Source organism: Brassica napus, chromosome C2, assembly GCF_020379485.1.
Source record: "Brassica napus cultivar Da-Ae chromosome C2, Da-Ae, whole genome shotgun sequence".
In the NCBI taxonomy this organism is placed as follows: Eukaryota; Viridiplantae; Streptophyta; class Magnoliopsida; order Brassicales; family Brassicaceae; genus Brassica; species Brassica napus.
In genome coordinates, this window is record NC_063445.1 from 43707621 (window position 1) to 43729517 (window position 21897).

A 21897-nucleotide genomic window follows, 5' to 3' on the forward strand; every position below is an offset into this window, starting at 1 on the left:
TCAATTTGGTATTTCATATGAGAAAAACAATCAAATATCCCAATTGATATATACTCAGAATGTTTCTCTTAATTTATTTGAAGTTTTGGAAAATAAAATTGAAAATTATTACACAACTCCATAAGTTTACATGATATACCATATACTTCTAAGGTTTGTTAACTTGTTTTTCCACATAATTTTTTTTAAAAAACATACATAAAATGTATGCTTACGAAATTGATGATTTCATTGTAACCGGGTAAAGATATGTAAACATATATGAGTGGTACCACTGAAGTAACTGTATTTATTATGTGGTACAACTAATATTTGTTTATTTTAGTGCTAAAGTACAACTATGCATAAACGGATAAAACTCAAAAACTAGTACAACTATGTACAACCATTACAACTAGAAAACTGATACATTTACTTATTATTTATTTAGTATTGTTTTAAATGTGTATCATGTTTTAAACATTGTGGTTGAACACTAATGTCGAGTAGTCGTACTAGTCGTACTATTCTTAGCGTAATTTAATCTGTTGTATTAATTATACCAAAATACATGTACATTTAAACTAAACAATTTTTTTTATAAGGAACATAAGTTTTAATAGTGTCAAATCTATCACAAAAAAAAGAAGTTTAACATCGAAAAGAACATAAAACATGAATGCTTATACATCCTTTTGAACTCATGATAGCTTTTGTATCATCTTTTGGAGTATACTCTTTTAATCCTCTTCTACTGCAGTCTTTTCCAGCTCGTAGTTGTCTTCTTTGGCTTCAAGAGCCAAAAAATGAAGATGAATATTTTCGTAAATAGTACAGCTAGTACAACTGGTAAAACAAATAATTATCCAAATAAATATTATATTAAACAAAATTTTAATATATTTTGATAATTCTATGTAGGGTAATATTAGATCAACCTTTTCATTAGTTCCACATCATCTTCTATAGCATCATTCGCACGCTGAAAAGAATCCATAATGTAACCATATTAATTATGAAGTTGTACTACCTTTACACGTACTAGTTGTTCTAATTATTCTAGTTATACTTGTTGTAGTTGTACTAGTTATACACGTTCTAGTTGTACTAGTTATACTAGTTTCAGTTGTACTAGTAATGTTTCGTGCTCTTCATTGTCGAAAATTTTGTATATTGAAAGCGAGATTCAATTTTATATGAGAGAAATGAATTGAGAATGATGAAGAATTGATCGATTTGGGATAAGATTAAAATTCGTAAGATTTGAAGATTTTTTTTTTCATTATGGAATGGAGAAATTTTGCTAAAATAGAGAATTTAAAATCTGGATTTTTAGGGTTGTGAACCAACATGAAAGTAGATGAAAACTGAGTAATATGGAAGAGATTAGATGAATGACACTTGAGTTTGAGTTTGATTTTTGAGAAATTGTGATGAAAAATGGAGATGGAGAGCGTAAAAATGATGTTTGAGAAGAAGGAGAAATATGGGGATTTAGGGATCCGAATTGGGTTGGGTAGGGTAAGTGGGTTTCGATTGGTAGTGGTTGGGTTAGTAAATAAATAGAAATTTCTAGGTTTTGGAGTTTTTTTGACCATTTTTATGTTTAAAATTAATTCTAAATAAAAATCAAAATATCAAGGATCCATTTCAGAATTTTTGGTCACCTTATGGTCCAGACATTTGTTCCTTTGGCTTCTCTATACAACTGTCTTCAGCCTGCTACATCCACCCTTATTGATAATTTTCCTCAGTGGTCAATCTATCTTGAAAGGTTAAATTCTGGACTTACTATTAATATTAATTTACTTCAAACATAATGTCATTTAAAATATTTTTCTTACAATATCTTATAATCATTACACAATGTCATATGTCATCTTTTCACAATATCAGGTTCCTTATAGGTTGTTTTGGTGAAACATTACTTGTTAGGACATGAATAGTTGTTGGATGCCAAAGAGAATACAGCTTGTCATGGATTTAAAGAAATTGTTGAAGCTCCATCCAGTTGCTAGGCTTTTCCTTACCATCAAGAATGGTTGCACAGCTAGGTTATGGCATCCTATGGGAAGATTAATTGATATCACTGGTAGGTTGGCACTCAAAAGCTAAAACATTGACCGCAATGCACAACTTTTTGATGTAGATGTCATGAATGAGTAGAGATTTCGTATTCTTTGACCAACATATTCAAAATATTGTACATGAGATTAAGAAATTCGTATCAGCATTGGCTATGAGTGGGAATGATGGTGTCTTATGGAAGCGATCTGTGATAGGTTCGCTACCGCTGGATCTTAAAACCAGCTAAGACAATGTAAGGAAAAAGAGAAAAATAATCTGGTTGCCGCAAGGTGTTCTCTGTTTTGCTTTTGTATCATGGCTGGCTAAGGATAGAGTGTCAACAAGGTTCCTCATGCAAAGTTAGGGTCAAGTTCATCAAGCTTGCTTGCTCTGCCCCTACACCTACACACTATGGCTGGCTATGGTGGGGGAACCAGTTATTTTTTTATGGTTAGGCTTTACACCCAACTAGATTATCCCAGATTAGGATACTACTATGTCCATGCTAGTAAGAATTAACAAATACTTACGGCGCACTATCTTACATTCTAGTTCGACTTGAATTTCAAATCACATCCACAAACTATCTTATGGCTTGATGTATTGTTCGCTTGGAGCACATATTACTTGAGCTTTGTTTTTTTTCTTCATTTCCACTGTTCTTTAGTAATTTTTAATCTTCCTACATATATTTTATTTTTTATGATTAATAAATTTAACAATTCATAAAAATATATTATAAAAATACATGTCATAAAATGCAAAAGCCGACATTAGAAATGGTTGACCAACTTGATCTTCCACACAATGGCTCACCAATATGATCTCGTGTTACTTTGCCGCTCAAAATTTTTCATCCCCAACCAGGCATTTGTTAAGAATCCTCGGCCGAACATGATTGACATATCCCACTACAAGAAAACAGCAAGGATACTGAGGGAAAAAATCGTCGGAATTTCGTCGGAATAACGTTATTCCGACGACATACCGACGAAACAAGTCCTCGGAAATAATTTCTCGGAATTTCTTCTTTCCTCAGAAATCCCTCGAAATTTTCCGACGGAATTCCGAGGAAACAAATTTCCGAGAAAATTCCGAGGATCACTAGTTTGTCAGAAATCTCCTAGGAATATACCGAGGGAGAACTTCGTCGGGATATTTCCTCGGAAGTTCATCGATTGATGCGTTTTTGGACATATATCCATCGATCGATCCGTTTATAAAAAAACGTTCGGAATATACCGAGGGACATCTTCCTCGGAATATTCCGAGGAACATGTCCCTCGGTATATTCCGAGGAACATGTCCCTCGGTATATTCCAAGGAAAGATGTCCCTCTGTATATTCTGAGGAAGATGTCCCTCGGTATATTCCGAACGTTTTTTATAAACAGATCGATCGATGGATATATGTCCAAAAACGTGTCGATCGATCGAGTAAAAAATATAATTAATTTCCTCGGAATGTAAAAAATATTAATTTTTTTTAAAAAATAAAATTTTTGAAATTTAAATTCGAAAATATAAAATTAAAATTAAAATCATATTAATTAATATTCAAAGTTTCACAAATAAAAATAAAACATTCCAAGTTTTTGGAAAAAAAAAAACTACGGGTCTGGCACGTCCGGGAACACCTCGTTCGGGTACATCCTCTGCATCATCTCCATCATTTGCTGGTTCAGCCTCCTCTGTGCCTCATAGCCAGCCTGTTGAGCCGCCATCTGGGTCTCCAACAAAGATATGCGATCATCCTTGTCCTTCAAGGATGCTGTCGAGGCCGGGTCTGATCATCATGAGACCTGTAAATTAAAAAATATATTTAATAAATACAGAAATATATAAATTAATTTTTTTTTTAAAAAAAATCCCAAATAATTTAATCACAAAAAAGATTTATAGATATTAAAAATATTTAATAAATATATAAAAATAGTTCTAATAAACAAAAAATAGTTTTAATAAATAAAAAATAGTTTAATAATCCCAAATAATAGTTTTTAATCACAAAAAAAGTTTTATAGATATTAAAAATGTTTTGTAAAATCCAAAAAATCGAATTTATATACAAAAAAGATTTTATAAAATTCAAAAAATCAAATTTATATAGAAAAATCGTTTTGTAAAATACAAAAATCGATTTTATATACAAAAATCAATTTTATAAATACAAAAAATATAAAAAAATTATAAAAAAAATTATAAATCAATTCAACAAAACAAATTATTCAACCAAATCACAATTCTAAACCTATTATACAACCAAATCACAATCTTAACCAATGACCCTAACAAAAATCTATCAAAATTAAACAAAAACCTAACAAATAGAACCTAAGAGAGTGGGATAGGGTCCTTACATGATTTGTGTAAGAGAAGGAGGAGATCGCCGGAGATATCGTCGGATTTCAGGGAGATATCGTCGGATTTCAGGGGGAAATTGCCGGAGAGAAGAGAGGAGTTGCGCAGAGGAAGAAGAGATAAATGGGGAAGAAGAAGGGTCTCGTGGTTATAAAACCTAGGGTCCGACGGACATTATCCGTCGGAATTCCGTCGGAATTCTAATTTCAATTTTCGTGAAATATTTTCCCGGTAAAATGAAAATATTTTTAGGAAATTCCGACGGATAGTAAAATATCCGTCGGAATTTCCTCGGAATATTCCGAGGAAATACCGAGGAACTAGTGTTTGGGGTTTCAAAACATCAATTTTTTTTTGCCGTATTTCATTTCTTATACAATTGTAATGCATACCGTTGAGGATTCTTTGTATAGATGAGCATAAACCATGAAATAACAAATTTCAAAACTAATTGAAAGTATTCCCTTTACCGTTCATTAAAAGGTATAAGTGTTTCTCTTATGTTGTGGGATTTCGTTCATACAATCGGAAAAGTGTTAATTATACGGTAAGGAACAAATTTTTGACTTCATAATGAACGTAAGACACTTAATAAGGGTTATATAGGTGTTATTCAAACCGCAAAACGTTGTTTTCGGTTTAAAAACCCAATTTCCTCGGAATTCCCTCGGAAGAGGAAACCCTTTTCTTCCTCGGAATTCCGTTGGAATATTCCGAGGAACTAGTGTTTGGGGTTTCAATACGTCAATTTTTTTTAAACGGATCGATCGATGGATATATGTACCAAAACGCATCGATCGATAGAGTATATCAGGTGTTCCTCGGAATTTCCTCGGAATATTCCGAGGCTTTTCCGAGGAAACAGGGTTTGGGGTAACATTGTGATCGATCGAGAACAAAATCTCGTACGTTTTTTTATAAACGGATCGATCGATGTATATATATCCAAAAACGCATCGATCGATCACTAAGATGGACCAAAGCGTAACAATGTGATCGATCGATTAGATTATCCCATCGATCGATCGAGAATCTCAAGCGTTCCTCGGAGTGTCCTCGGAAAATCTTGTAAGTTTTTTTATAAACGGATCGATCGATGGATATATGTCCGAAAACGCATCGATCGATCACTAAGATGGACCAAAGCGTAACAATGTGATCGATCGATTAGATTATCCCATCGATGGATCGAACAAAATCTCGGGAGCCTTTTTTTAAACGCATCGATCGATCTGTATTTGTACAAAAATGCATCGATCGATGCGGGAAACAGAATTATAAGGCAAAACCCGAACTTTTTGGATCAAAACCTCAGAACTCTCATCCCCTCCGATTTCCCCTATAATTCGACCCCCCTTTTTCTCTCTCTATAATCATCCGATTTGAACAATTTTGGGCTCTATTCCCCTTGATTTTTCGAGCTCTACCTGATTCCTACACTCGTTTTCACCCTAAGACATGTATACTCCGCGAATCTCCACATTCTCAAATCGTGTTCTTGAGCAATTTTTTGGGTTTTGTGAATTTCTTATTTCCGTGTTGATTCTTTGATCAAATATGCATGAAACAGATGTTTAAACATGGAATAGAACACAATTGTCTGTGATCAACGAGTTTGAAACAGGATTTGAGATGATTTAGGGATTGAGAATTTTTTTCAATTTGGTTTTTTTTATCACAACTCGATTTCGCCTTTCATTTTCATGTTGATTTGAGTTCTTAATTGATTATAACCATGTTGAGAGCAAATCGTTGTTGAAATACATATTGGAATGATGAACCTGGGGAATGAACTGATTATGGATTGATGTTCCTTAGTTGAGTCGCTAGTGTTTACTGAACTCGTGTTAGTATTGTGCTGCTTTGAAAAACATATATTGCATACTCACTTGTTTCAAAGATTCTATTTTGTAGAGAATGAAGCACACGAAAACATCAACAAAGAAGAACACACAAGAAGAGGGTTCGTCTCATCGAGAGAAGCAAAGGCCAAAGAAGTGGGATAAGTCTGATACCACCCACTACAACAACATGAAGAAGGTAGCCGTTCCGGCTACACAACTAGCATGTCCTGAGACGATGATAATATTGGGAATCAAATCAGACATTGAAGGGCTGTTCCAGAACATGGGTCTAGGCCAACTATGCAACCTCAACAAACCCACTTATTCGGAGTTGGTACGCCAGTTCATAGCATCCGCATACGTCAGCCATCCCGATGATAGCCATCAGGAAGGTTTTCTGGCATTCGTAGTGCAGAAAGTATACTTTGAGGTATCTTTCACAGACCTCTGCGGACTATTTGGATTGAGTGCAGGGGAGAGGACATCTGGTCTTTATTGGAATTCAGAGCTGTTGAACTTTTGGGAAACGATTGGCACAGGGGTTTATAGATCTTTTCAGGCAAAGGAGTCACTTATCCGGAACCTAGTACTGAGATATGCCACACGCCTCATTGGCTCATTGCTATACGGGACAACCACAGCCGCATCAGTCACGCAATGGGAGTTGTGCCTCCTGTACCAAGGTGTGAGACATTTGCTGCCGGTATTTGGAAACTCTACATTCCCACCTGCTACTGCCTTCAACATGGGAGCGGTGCTGGCCGCAAACTTAGCAGGATACAAGGGGAAAGTAACCAAATCCAAGAGCAGTGCATGTGGATTTGGTGCAGTGATTACTCGGATCCTTACACATGTTGGTGTAGACTGCGAGAACCATCAGGTAGTACTGGACAGATCGAACAACATTGCTTGGAACTACCTGGATGTCATTTCTCTAGTAAGTAAGGAGTACATAGCTGGTCCCCACTCGAGGATCGATCGGGATGGTCCTTACGTCTACGTATTCCAGGACCGAGCGAAGAAAACACTCTACTGCCACCTGCCTCAGATCGGCCTGACTGCACTACTTTTAGAGGCTGCAGTTGAGTTCCTACCCCATGCTACCGCACTAGTAGACAAGCCATCCTTCTTCACGCCAAAATATCAGACCAAAGGTAAGGCCGTGGATGATGAAGAAGGAGAAGATGAGGCTGCACAAGCCATTCCAGATGATTCACAACCCCATCAGCTACTCCCATCAGACTCCAGCCAGTACAAGCTGCAAGAGCTTCCACCGAACGCCACTTCGCGCCAGCAACAACATTGGAGAGATCAGAGCATAAAGACAAACAACGACATGCTACACAAGATCTGGGCTGCCATTTCACGTATCAGGCCGTGTCGTTGCCAAAAGGATGATGTAGTTCATCGGGACAACTCTCCATCCAGCTCTGGTTCGGGTTCGAGTGGTACACACAGGGTAAGAAAGAGGTCCAAGAGACCCAAAGATGCAGGAACATCTGGAGCAGGAGACGAGGAGTAGGAGCTATCACCGGCCAGTATTACCATTTGATTTCCGACCGCGCTATTTTATTTTCTTTTCTATTCTAACGTTTTATGGTCTTATTTTCTGTTGTCACACCAGGGACGGTGTAAACTAAGTCTGGGGGAGGGTACTTGTCATAGTTCCATTTAGGAATCTGCCATAACTTTTTCGCTTAATTTTGAACTTAGTTTTTTTTTATTTTTTTTCTTAATTATGAGTTCGTATTTCTTTTACATGGTTTCTTCGTTTTATTTGGTTGTGTTTTGAGTAGTTTTTAACTCGTATTCAGCTTTGCCTTGCTAGATAAACCAAATAACCAATATCTGAGTACTATTCTTTCAGCTATCAACTGCAGGCTGTGAAACATGGAAAAGCCACAAACATTGATCAACCAACAACATCCATGCTTTTAAGAATGTTCAAAGGATTCAAACTGACTGACCACTCAATCTACTCAAATTTTCTCATCTTGGGGCTTGGTATACACTAGGTTCGCTAGCACTACCATGTTCATAATCAGTTTCTCCATGATGATACCAAATTTTGTAACTTCGTGTAAACCCACTCAAATATAGATGAGTCCAAACATCCTACTCTTTAATAACCTTTCTATGTTTACAATTAGAGCAAGGACATCTTAACATACCTATTTTTGCTTCCGGTTGTCGGTGAACTAACCCCATGAATTCGGTTATACCTCGTTGGTATTCTTCCGTAAGCAATCTCCTGTTCGGATCCAAATGAGGTCGATCGATCCAAGAACGAAAATAATTTGAAGAAGACATATTTTTTATAAATCAAATTCGTGTGTAAATAGAGTAAGAGGGAGGATGAAGATATGGAGTGAATGAAGAGGAAGAAGACTGCTTGTATTTATAGTTTAAATCCTGCCGACAGACCGAGGAAATTCCGACGGAATTCCGACGCCAACGGCTAGTTCGTCGGAATTTCCTTGGAATTTTGTAAAATCCCCCAACGGCTCTCCAACGGCTATAATATTTCCTCGGAATTCATCGGTTTTTCCGAGGAACACATTTTTCCTCGGAATTTCCTCAGAATATTCCGATGGATTGATATTTCCACGGAATTCCGTCGGTATATTCCGAGGAAACCAAATTTTGTGTTTCCTCGGAATTTCCTCGGAAATTCCTCGGGATATTCCGATGATTTCATTTTCCATCGGAATGTCCGTCAGAATACCGCTGCTTTCTTGTAGTGTCCTTAGAATAGAGAAAACAATTTTTTTCATTCAAACACACAATTTTCCTTGAAAACAATCATTATAAAAATGTTTTGTGACGTTTTAAACTCTTGATTCAAAATTTTTTTATTTTATTTTGGCTGATTATATATTTGTCTTCGGTTGTTTCCCGAGTTAGTTTTGTTCCGGTTGGTTGGGATTTGTTTCTTGATCCTTTGAACAGCACAGCAATTTCTCAACAATAAGCAATTGATTTGATTTGAATTTGAATGATAATAAAACACTGATACCAGTACAAACTATTAAATGACATGGTTTGGTATTTGGTAATTCTTTTTTATTTTATAGATGCACACCAAGATTTCTTATTTTAAAAAGTTTAAGGTAAGTTTTTCAATATAAGTATATTTTGTATAGACATTTACGAAAATATAAATAGAATTTGTGTTGGCTGAACTACCAATAAATATGCTTTCCCTAGATTTTTTTTTTCAAAATTTAAAATTAAATAATATTTAAATTATAAAAATATATATTATGTTTACAAAAATAAGTTAAACTATTAACTATAAACATGTGTTATTTGAATAATTTATTATGCTTTTCCCCTTTCTTTGGTTGTTGAAAATATAATCAGAAACTTATTATTGTCTTAAATCACTGAGATGACATCCATGTTCTAGTTGAAACCATTAAATAACAAACAAACAAAATCATTGACTCATTGGAGTATTGACTTACTCCTATATCACTAAATAATGTAACTGATTTAAAATAAAATATTTTAGTTTCAGAAAATTTATGTGGATAGCATAACTAGCAACTTCCATCTTTTAGGAATGTTTTTCTTTCAAAAGTGAGAATTTATATTTGTCATTTTTTTGTAAATGAGAATTTATATTTATCTTTAAAATTTAAAATTTAAAGTTACAATACAATGTTTTAGTTAAAGTTTCCAAAACATACGTTCTATCCTTTCAACTAAGTCATTCCCTCCTTACAAATGTTAGGAGAAACATATTACTTTTCCACTAACAAAGTAAATTGAGAAGAAGAAGAGGAAGAACCCTTCCTGAAAAAAAAAAAAAAGAACTGTTGAAGAAATGGCCAGGCCCGCTCGGTGTCCTCCTTTCGACTTCTCGGCGAAATATTACCATGGTGGCGGAAGCGAATGCGAGAGGCAGGAAAACTTCTTCGACGATTCGACGAGGCTTGATCAAAGTGTTGGCTACGCCGTTATTCTCGGTTTTGGTGCTTTCTTTGCCGTCTTCACATCTTTTCTGGTTAGTTTTCGTTTAGCATAACTTAAAATTATAATTAAAAAAAAAAAACCAGATCTCTCTTTTGTCAAAAAAAAACATATCTCTCTTCTTCAGAATCGAAAACAAACGGTAGTACTTTTCAAATTAAGCTCACATACGGACGTTAATAATGATATTTTAAATTACAAAATTAACTTTTATATTAACGGATCATTTAGAAAACCATCATTCGAAGTCTCTCAATAGATTTTTTATAAGAACTTACAAAATAGACCTTTATTACATTGATTAATCTATTCCGGTCTTGTTTCCCATACCACTTCGAACGTAGTAATAGATCAACCGTTTGATGTCAACAAAAAAAAATGCAAGTGATTTAAAATATTTTTTTCCAAAATTGTTGAGAATTAATTTTAATATGAGAGACTATGAGATTTGAGAAACTCTTATGTGGACCACATGTATTTTTATATCTAGGGTTTAGTAAATCAAGTACATCATAGTTTAAATATCAATTAAATAATTTCCATGTTGATATTTTTTATTTCTTATGAATCAGAAAATATTTATCTCTATTAAGTTTCATTAGGTATAATTGTATATGATATTCATATTATTTTATAATTACTATAAGTTAATATTAATATATAAGTTTATGAGAAGTTTATGTGGATATTTTATCAATGAAGGAAAAATAAATATTTTATTAAAAAATAAATATTGTCTTATTGAACTATTAATAATATTTTGTATATACAAAATTTTGATATAGCAATTTTTCTGTCTGCCGAAAATATATGCGGCGGCCGTGCATAATTTTAGAATGACATTTATGCAGAATTGTCTCAAATAATAGGCTTTCTAAAGGTGTTCTATGTTGCCAAAAAAATGACCAGTGTTATATATCTTAAGAAACGTTGTTGGACCTATTCATTAGAAACCTAATAAATCTTATTTATGTAAAGTTATATTTTTATACATTATATGGTTAGTTATTTTGGGTTTTCCTAAATTGATGCAACTTAATTATTTTTTTTACTATAACATATAATGACATTAATAATCCTCTTGGTTAACATACCATATTTAAGTGAATAAACTATAATAATCTGAATAAAAAACTATCTTTATAAATATGGAACTTTCATGATCACTATAATTTTCACGTTTTACAAAAACTCAAGGAAAGGACCATATACTACTAATTGATTTTGTGTTATATGTTTAAAATACAATTTTGTTAACTTATAAATATAGCTGGCCACTATGGTTATGTAGTTCTATAAACATTAATGAATAGTATATGATCAATACTATTAATACATGTATTTCTGTTATATATTTATGATATAAAAATATTAATTTCTGACAAAAAAAATTTGAATATATATATATATATATCACCAAATTGTATACTAATTCATATATCACCCAAATAAAGATAGAGTTTATGAAAATACTATACTAATTTTTATTATTTACATTTTAAAAAGTTAAATATCTATACATAACAAACTATGGAAACAAAAAAAAATATTGTGAATATGCTAAGCGGATATATTCTTAGATTTCTTTTGTTAATTAATTTTACTATCTATCTAACCAAAAAAACTTAAAATTTAAATTATTTAGTCTACAAATTTATTTATTACGGCTAGGTACCTTATTTCCATTATTTCTATCAACCAAATTATCTAATCGATTCTACTTATATTTTCTACCAAGATTTTCGGTAACATGCACTCATTACAAAATATTCTATTATAACTTCTCTTAACCTACGTCGACTACAAATCTCTCCTATTATAAATACTGACTAATTCGATATCTTTTTACCATCAACTATATTGAAACCAAAACACAAGAAAAAAAGCTAGCAATAAACGATTCCAAAACATGGTTAATAATATGCAAATGACCTTATTAAAAGACTTCAAACCACTTCAAACCACACAAGACTGCTTGGTACAAGTCAAAGTCCTCCACTCATGGAGGCAATGGACCAAAATTACTGGTGATTCATTGGAACACTTTTTAATAGCATAGACATCTAATAATAATTATAAATTCATTCAAATTTTATAAAACAATCAACAAAAAATATTCCTCGCGCGGATCAACATCTAGTTCACTTTTATTATAGTAAAACTAGTTTGTCAACCGAATCAACTTTCCAAATTTGAATATACTATTTTCAAATGTTGAAAAATGGGTGGATTCGTTGCCATATTCGAAAAAAAATCTGGATAACGAAAATGTATGGACAGAACAAATTTTTCATTTGATACTTATCCGGAACCAAAAACAAGAGTCTAGTAATAAGGAAATTGAACAAGGTTTGCTGACCCGGCTGAGTGCGACAATTCACTGATACTAATAAAGTTTGTATATTTTTGTCTGGGTCCACTATGATAATTTTTGAAATAATGAATGAAGGTTTGGTTAGAAAAACGATATGTTGGCGCTCGACACACCTCTGAATGGTTCAATACAGCCGGAAGAAACGTCAAGACAGGACTTATTGCAAGCGTTATCGTATCACAGGTTATATAAGATATTAAATATAACAGAATATATATTTTTCACTTTAAATTGGGTTACAAATTATTGATTTATTTGTGCTGGTCGACGGGTGAAAACTGAAAAGTGGACATGGGCTGCGACGATACTGCAAAGTTCAAACGTAGCATGGAAGTATGGTGTTAGTGGACCGTTCTGGTACGCTAGTGGAGCCTCCATACAGGTTAATACCAAAAACAAAACTATATAATACATTTATACAATTTTAACAATATGGTTTAGTTTCTATATGCATTGTGACTCTTGTGAATGATCGATTATGAGCAAAACAGGTACTCTTGTTCGGTGTGATGGCGATTGAGATAAAAAGAAAAGCTCCTAATGCTCACACGGTCTGCGAAATCGTGAAGGCTCGGTACATAACTAAAACTAAATCTGGTTTTATTTTATAGCTTGTTAATAGCCGGACAAAAGACTAGTCACGGTTTATTTATGATTTAGAAATATACTTTTGAGGGATTTTTATAGTTTATAGTTCTTTTTTATATGTTTTTGATAAGATTAGTTGGGGAACCGCAACACATATAGTGTTCTTGGTATTTTGTCTGACGACAAACGTGGTAGTGACGGCAATGCTTTTGCTCGGTGGCTCGGCCGTGGTCAATGCCCTCACTGGAGTAAATATATACGCCGCAAGCTTCCTCATTCCTGTAGGCGTCGTTGTCTATACTTTGGCAGGAGGACTAAAAGCTACTTTCCTCGCAAGCTATGTTCATTCTGTCATAGGTATCTAATTTATTTCTAATATATATATATATATATATATATATATATATATATATATATATATTGATATATGTATCTTCAAAGCTCGAAATAAAATTACTCAAAACTACCAAGCCGATTTTTTTGGAAACTAATAAATTAAAAAACGAGGTTTAATCCGACTAATCTATTTCTTATAAAAAATCAAAATAAATTGAAAAAATTCCAATTAAGTGAAACTAAATATATATATTGTAACTAATTAAATTATATTTGTTTGACTGATTGTAGCATCCTATGATTTGAACTCATTATTTTATAGTGCACCGTATCCGTATGTTTTTGGAGTTTAGTTTTGTTAATTATAGAATTATAAATATAAGGGTATCCGGTCATATACCAGTACGTAAAATATATTATAAGATTTGTTTTTTTTTTTTGTTTCTGAAGTTTACTAATGGTTTCGTTTGTTCATTTATTTGCAAGACTAGTACGCTAATGGTATTCTATCCTAAGTTCCTAACGCAAAATCAGAGAGACCCTTACATTACCATCTTTGCTTGGTTCGTTTGATTTCAGTTCACGTGGTTTTAGTCATCTTTGTATATCTGGTCTACACTTTGAGTAGTGAGCTTGGGAGTCCATCTGTGGTCTATGACCGGTTAATAGACATGGCCGCTAAGTCAAGGACATGCGCGGAGCCACACTCACACATCGGCCAATCTTGCGGTCCTGTCGACGGCAACTACAGAGGCTCCTATGTCACCATGTTGAGCTCTGGTGGTGCTGTCTTCGGTCTGATCAACATTGTCGGAAACTTCGGCACTGTCTTCGTAGACAATGTGAGATTATTTTCAATGAAGTTTTTCCTTGTTTTTAATTCCAACAATATTTCCGAGTTTGGATATGAGTTATGAGATCATATCAGCACTATTACAAACCAGTAGGTTACAACTTACAAGAACTAGTTTATTTTACTAAAACCTTTGAACAAATTATATGAATATATCTGTCAAATGACGAATTCTTAAAAATTAAAAAATCGAGATTTAATCATCTATCTACTAAATGATAAAAACAATAAAAATACATTTGATAGATAATAAATTTCTAAAACTAGAAACAAAAGAAATAACTAATTATATGGGTAACTGGAAAATGTAACTTTGAATAAATATAAATTGGTAAACACATGCGGAATCGCATTATCATATCATCATTATGTTATTTGTTTTTGTAGGGTTATTGGGTGAGTGCAATAGCTGCTAGACCTTCAGCAACTCACAAGGGGTATTTGCTTGGTGGACTCGTGTGGTTCGCTGTGCCATTCTCTTTAGCAACCTCGTTAGGCCTCGGCGCACTTGCCCTCGACTTGCCTATAACCAAAGATGAGGCTGATCGAGGTCTAGTACCGCTTGCTACTGCCATTGCTCTCATGGGTAAAACAGGATCCATGCTTCTTCTCACTATGCTTTTCATGTAAGTACAATAGTCCTTCCAGATTATATAAATTTATATTAGAGCAAAAATTATTTGGCTCACTTTAATGAATCTTCTGCATGATTTACTTCCATCTGTTTATTGTTCTCTTATTTTGGTTAAATCAAACCTAACAATTTCTCCTGTTTACTTTATTGTCCACATAACCGATCAATTTGATCCGCTTTTGTTCAATTAATACAATAATAGTGTTGATTCACCCTGTTCCAATAAGCACCACTATATTGTTTACGATGAGTTCCGATCTCGGTTTCTTCTTAGGCAAGAAACCAACCTCACATACAAAAAAAATTGCTCATCAGAATCATGATCGTTACGCTCTTTGTTTATATACAGGGCCGTAACATCTGCTGGTTCTTCTGAGCTAATCGCGGTCTCATCCCTTTTCACTTACGACATCTACCGAACATACATAAACCCTAAAGCAACCGGTAAACAGATATTGAGAGTCTCAAGATCCGGGGTTCTCGGATTCGGATGTCTCATGGGGATCCTTGCAGTGATCTTGAACAAAGTTGGGGTTTCACTCGCATGGATGTATCTCGCAATGGGAGTTCTCATCGGCTCTGCCGTTATTCCCATCGCGTTCATGCTTTTGTGGAGAAAAGCTAATGCAATTGGTGCGATTCTTGGGTCGATCTCTGGCTGTGTTCTTGGGATCGTTACTTGGTTATCAACCGCAAAGATACAATACGGACGCGTTGATCTTGATACCACAGCGAGAAATGCTCCGATGTTAGCTGGCAACCTCGTTGCGATTCTAACAGGTCAGGACTCCTATTTTTTTCTATTAGTTTCTTTAATAGTCATTTAAGGATTTTTGATAGCATTTTTTTGGTTTGGTTTGGTCCGTATGTGTAAATATATAGGAGGATTGATCCATGCGGTGTGCAGTCTAGTCCAGCCACAGAATTATGATTGGTCGACGACAAGAGAGATCAAATTGGTGGAAGATGGGGCTTCAGGGGACGTAAATGATGTTCCTTTGGAGGAGCTAAGAGAAGAGAAGCTGAAAAGAGCCAAAGCTTGGATTGTTAGATGGGGTCTTGTCTTCACTCTCGTCATTGTTGTTATCTGGCCAGTTCTCTCCCTCCCAGCCCGTAAGTCTTTGCCATATAAATCAAAATTCATATTGTTATCTTATTTAAACTTAAGCTTTGATTAAAAAGTTTGACATTAGCATAAAATAAATATATTTTAAAATATCGATAAATTTCAAACCTTTGAAAGACATTTTTTTTATAAAATGAGTGATGTTAATACTAATCAAAAGTACTAACTCCTTAACTTTCTTTAGAACAAATTATCTAATTTTTATCCCTTCATTTTGTTCAAAAGTATACAGTATTAATTATAAACCTAAATCATGAAGATTAATCAAATACTCGAAATATTGCAGGTGTATTTAGCAGAGGATATTTCTGGTTCTGGGCAGTTGTGGCTATAGCTTGGGGAACAATAGGATCAATTGTGATAGTTGGTTTGCCTTTGATCGAAAGCTGGGGAACGATCAAGAGCGTTTGTATGGGACTGTTCACTAACGATAGGTTAATGGACAAGCTTGATGACTTGAACCATAGGTTACGAGCTTTAACCATGGCTGTACCGGAAGCTGAGAGGATTTATTTGCTCGAACTCGAGAAGACAAAGAAAACCGATGAAGAAAGATCAATATGAGTAAAAGAAATAGCGATTTTTTTCCTTCTTCTTTCGTTTAGATGCTTTTGCTTGCTCATGTTTCTTGTTTGTGTGAAATCATATCTGAACTAATTCCTATTGTGTATTGATCAATAATCATCTCTGACAAGTGTAGACATATTAAATCAATCTATTTTTCTTCATCTAAAATTGATTTTGATAACATTATATATTAGAGGGCAACATAATTTTTTTTGCGATTTCTATTTAGTTACAAAAATGGAATTTTTTTGCAATAAGGTATCTTGAAGAGACAAACAAACATGAGCATCTAGGGTTTTCTAAAACGGTCTCCCTCTTCACACCTGGTGAAAATGAAAACTTGAGACTAAAAGAAAATACTAGGAATCAGAGGGAATATATGTTTTAGCAATTTTTGAGATTTCTGATTTCTCTAATAATTTAGGAGAAGTAAGCTGTATTGGATTGAATACTAGAATACTAGTAATATTTATTTCCATAATGTCGAGGTTCAACTTGCTAACTAACATTGAAATCAATAGACTTTAGGTAAACACGTCCAAACTTAAATGAACTTCCAGGCACTTACATTAAATAAGCTTTTGCAATTTACTTGATAGAATGATAGGTAGCGCTATTATAATCTTATTGATGTAGAAAATCTTTATCCTTGTAAGATGGACTGGACTTGTCTATGGTCACGTTCTTGAGGAGGAAAAGAACACATTTGTAGAAGGGAAAATTCCCCCAAAATACCTGAAATATATTAGATTTGCTATAAAAAATACATAAACTATTTTGGTTTCCCATTTAATACACAACTTATTTTTTGGTACCCAATTAATACACACGTTTTAAAAATGAAAAATTTTACACATTAAAACTAACATCATCAACCCATTAAACGGTTTCTTTATAACATCGTTAGGTTCTATAATTGGTCCCAGAAGATTATTTTGTGCGATATGAACCCCTTAGGTCACAGTGAATAAGTTGAAAACTATAGTAGTTTTATTCAAACTCTCATAAAATTTTTCTCTAGGCTGCTTAGCTCTAATAAAAGTGTCACAAGGATTTTGAGTAGCAGATTTATTTGAAACTAACGACAATGGTAAAGAAGATAACACCGAAAAAGATGTATGCCCTAGCCTTCGATGCCATTGAAACTGATCAACTGATCTAACAACTGAACCAGCAACATGAACTCTTGCAGCCATAACATCCTTAAGAAATAAACCCCACCTCGTTCTTCCATGCTCCAATTAGGGTCTTCGTGAAACGATCCTGTAAAATTCATAAAGTATCGGTTAGAAGTGCAAAACAATTTGTCTGTTTGAGCAACTACCCCTTATTCGTTGTTTGCCTCCGACAATCCCGAAGCACTCATTACATCGGTGATGTTCACTGGTGATAATTACAACCAATTGTCTACGGAGTTGGTCAATGCATTGAGGGCCAAAAAAAATCTAGGGTTTATTGATAGAACAAAACCTAAATGCTCTGAAACCATGTAAAGATGAGAATAAATATAAAACTGTAACTCGTCATTTACTTGACCAATCGCTCTGTTTATATACAAGACTCAAAGTATATCCCCATACGGGATTATGAATCTTATTTAGGACTTATCTATAACAAAAGTATTAACATAAAGTAGATAAATACACAACCATATGTGAATAGGATTCCTTTCCCTAATAAATTTCAATCCACCCCAATTAAGCCTGAGGAAATTAAGAACTATATCTTACCAATAAATTAAAGACTTATTCTTGGGTTCACCCACCAACCAATAAGATTGTGTTATCTCATATTCGATATCTTTTAAAAAATGAAACAAAATATTGTCAAATTATATTATGTTTTTTAAATTAAAAGATAAAAAAAAAAAAAATAATACTAATTACAAAAAATATATTTTTAACGTCGTCGGCAAAACACTAAACCCTAAATCATAATCCTAAACCCTAAATACTAAACCCTAAATCTTTGGGTAAACCCTAAACCCTTAGATAAATCCTAAACTCTAAATCAATATCACTAAACACTAAAACACAATAGGGTTTAAGGTTTAGAGTTTTAGTGTTTAGTGTTTTTTTATTTAGAGTTTAGGATTTATCTAAGGGTTTAGGGTTTACACAAAGATTTAGGATTTATCCAAGGGTTTAGGGTTTATGATTTAGGGATTAGGATTTATGGTTTAGTGATTAGGATTTAGGGTTTAGTGTTTGCTGAAAAAAAAATTAATTTTTTTTCTGTAAATACTATTTTGTTTTACTTTTTTTTTATTTTAAAAAAGTAATATAACTTGACAATATTTTGTTTCCTATTTCAAAAGATATCAAATTTGAAATAATGAAATCCTATTGGTTGGTGAACCCTAGAATAACTCTAAATTAAATATGGTGTTAGCAATAGTATATACAATGTAGTAAATTTGCTATAAAATTAGATCGGGATAATAAGAAAAAGATGAAAAACTAGAAAGACAAATCTAATTAAGCTTGAGGAAATTGCAATCTTACTACTCTGGCATCCGTCGATTTTGGTTTGGTTCCAATTTTTACAAAAAAAAAAACAAACCGAAAAAAATGAAATTAAAAACCAAACCAAAGTAACAAGTTATTGAACTGAACTGGAACAAATTTTTGTTTGGTGCATTCGGTTTAGTTAGCATACAAATTGGGCCAAGGGCCCGACATACCACGACTTAGATTAAATATACCAATAAAAATAACCCGACCCAGAAATGTAACCGGGTCCATAAGTCGCGTGCTTCTTTCTTCTTTCGTGAGCTTTTATCAAATCTCTCCAATCTCTCACTTAAACTCTCCCTTCTCTGGTTCAGCCATGGGAACCCTATCTCTCTCTTCTTCTCTCAAACCCTCCCTCGTTTCGTCAATACTCAGCTCATATTCTTCAACGTCTTCCTCTTATGTTCCGAAACCCAACAATCTCTACCTTAATCCCACCAAACTCATTTCAACCCTCTTGAGAACTTCTCCGTTGCCACTGAGATTCGCAAATGCTTCAATCGAGATGTTGCAGACACATGAGTCAGCTGTTTGTGGCGCAGAGTCTGACGTCATGGGTCTTCTCCTTAGACTTTAAATTACAAGTGCTCATCTGGGTGAGTTTTATAAATTTAGGTTTAATTTTTTTAAATCAGCCAGCTAAACCAAAGTGAACCATCTAGATGGAGATGGTTTTATCCAAATGATATAATGTCTAAGATATCCTCGATATAACTGAAAAATCAAAACCTAAATCTAATATCATTTTGCCACTCACGAAACCGCAAAATGCATTTCCCCGCCAAAACCAAAAAATACATTTTTCGCCAAAATCGTAAAAATGCATTTTTGTGCCAAAACCGTAAAAATGCATTTCCGCCAAAACCGTAAAAACGCATTTTTCGCCACAATAGTAAAAACGTATTTTCCCGCCAAAACAAAATTCCCAGCAAGGATTGCAGAAACGAATTTTCAGTCAAAACCACAAAAACGTATTTCCCAGCCAAAACCGCAAAAACAAGAGAGTTTCCCTACCAATTGAATCAACTCGCGGTGAATTTACACCACTAGTTATTTCATCTGCATTTTTCTGTTAAAACCGCAAAAATTATTTTCCCTCCAAAACCGAAAAACGTATTTCCCCGCCATAAATGCCAAAATGCATTTTTCCACCAAAACCGCAATCAAGTTTTTCCCACCAAAACCACAAAAACACATTTTCCCACCATAAAAAATGCATTTCCCCGCCATAAATGCAAAAACATATTTTCAGCCAAAACCACAAAAACGTATTTCCCAGCCATTAAAACAAAAATGCATTTTCCGCTAAAACCGCAAAAACGTTTTTCCCGCCATAACGCAAAAACGCATTTCCCGCAATAAACGCAAAGCGAATTTTCCGGCCAAAACGACAAAAACGCAATTTTCCACCCTAAACGCAAAACACATTTTCCCGCCAAAGCCGCAAAAACATGTTTTCACGCCAAAACCACGAAACCGCATAATTCATTTTCTTAACAAAACCTCAAAATTACTTTTTCTGTTTAAATCGCAAAATCAATTTTCGTGCCAAAATCGTGAATATGTATTTTTCCGGTAAAACCACAAAATTTTATTTCCCGCCAAAACCATATTTTTAAAAAAGATAGAAAAAAACAAAGACTATAAATGATTAGGGATATGAAAATATATGGTTGGATTGACCAACAACGCTCTCATTCATCATCAAATCAAGTTATGTTGGCAATTCTGTTGGAACAGATTTCATCCTATTCCAAACCCGGTTCAAAAATTCAATCCAATAGTCCAAATAAAAGAGGATGAAAACAAAGGAAAAGCGGGACCTAAGAGCACATGCAACGCCGAGTCTCACCAGGCTCAATTTCCAATGTTTTTTTTTTATTAACTTTTTTTTTCTTTTCTCGCCTAATTAAAAAAAAAAAAACTAATCGTAGGCCGCCACGTGTCGTGGGGCCCGCGACACAGTAACGAAATTCAGCTGAGATCAATCCTTAGCTTAGGAGTTTTCGGCTCCGATCCGACACAAAAACCAAAAAAATCAATTTTTTTAATATTTTTTTTTTTAAAGATTTTTCCTATGGACCCTGCATTGCATGTGATCTAAGCTTCCGATATAGCAAACATACTCATTCTACATTCGATCTCATTCGTATTCACATACTCTCTGATTATCACCGTTGTATCAACTTCGAATATCATCACCATTCCGCCACCAGTGGAACCAATCATCAATTTAGACGCTATATTATCCCATGTACAAGCTGATTTACGAATTTTTTTTTCTCTATTTTCTTTCATCGTACATGTAAGCATGATGTAATGAGACAACAAGCTTTACAACACTTGTAGCAACTCACCCAAATCCTGACTGACCAGCAGGCACAAATAAATTCCCCGTCCCCAAGGAGCCCGCGAGATCTCGTCGTGGAAGGCCGAACAAACTGAACGTGGAACAACAAATAAGACAGCAACGAGGAATCCATTCCCGATGACATAACGACGAATTTTGAAAACGAGATTGACGTCCTAAAATGGACACTAGCCCGGGCTACAGTCGATGTCAGGACGATACAATCAAAGATCCACAGAGCCTAGGTGTCATTGAGTCACATATGACTAATCAACATGTTATCTTGGTTAAGTCACATTTGTTTGCCAATCAAATTATAACCTTCTAATTT

General features: G+C 34.1%; 1 protein-coding gene across 1 annotated transcript; it reads left to right on the plus strand.

Annotated features, from left to right (window-relative positions):
- Positions 1-9762: 9762 nt before the first annotated feature.
- Positions 9763-16871, plus strand: LOC106381727 (urea-proton symporter DUR3). The gene is made up of 10 exons (XM_013821666.3): positions 9763-10259; positions 12675-12782; positions 12886-12981; positions 13091-13173; positions 13324-13544; positions 14103-14365; positions 14764-15002; positions 15360-15790; positions 15893-16123; positions 16423-16871. Exons 1-10 carry the CDS (start codon positions 10080-10082, stop codon positions 16698-16700), a joined length of 2130 nt encoding a protein of 709 aa, XP_013677120.2. The 5' UTR covers positions 9763-10079; the 3' UTR covers positions 16701-16871.
- The last annotated feature ends 5026 nt before the right edge of the window (positions 16872-21897 follow it).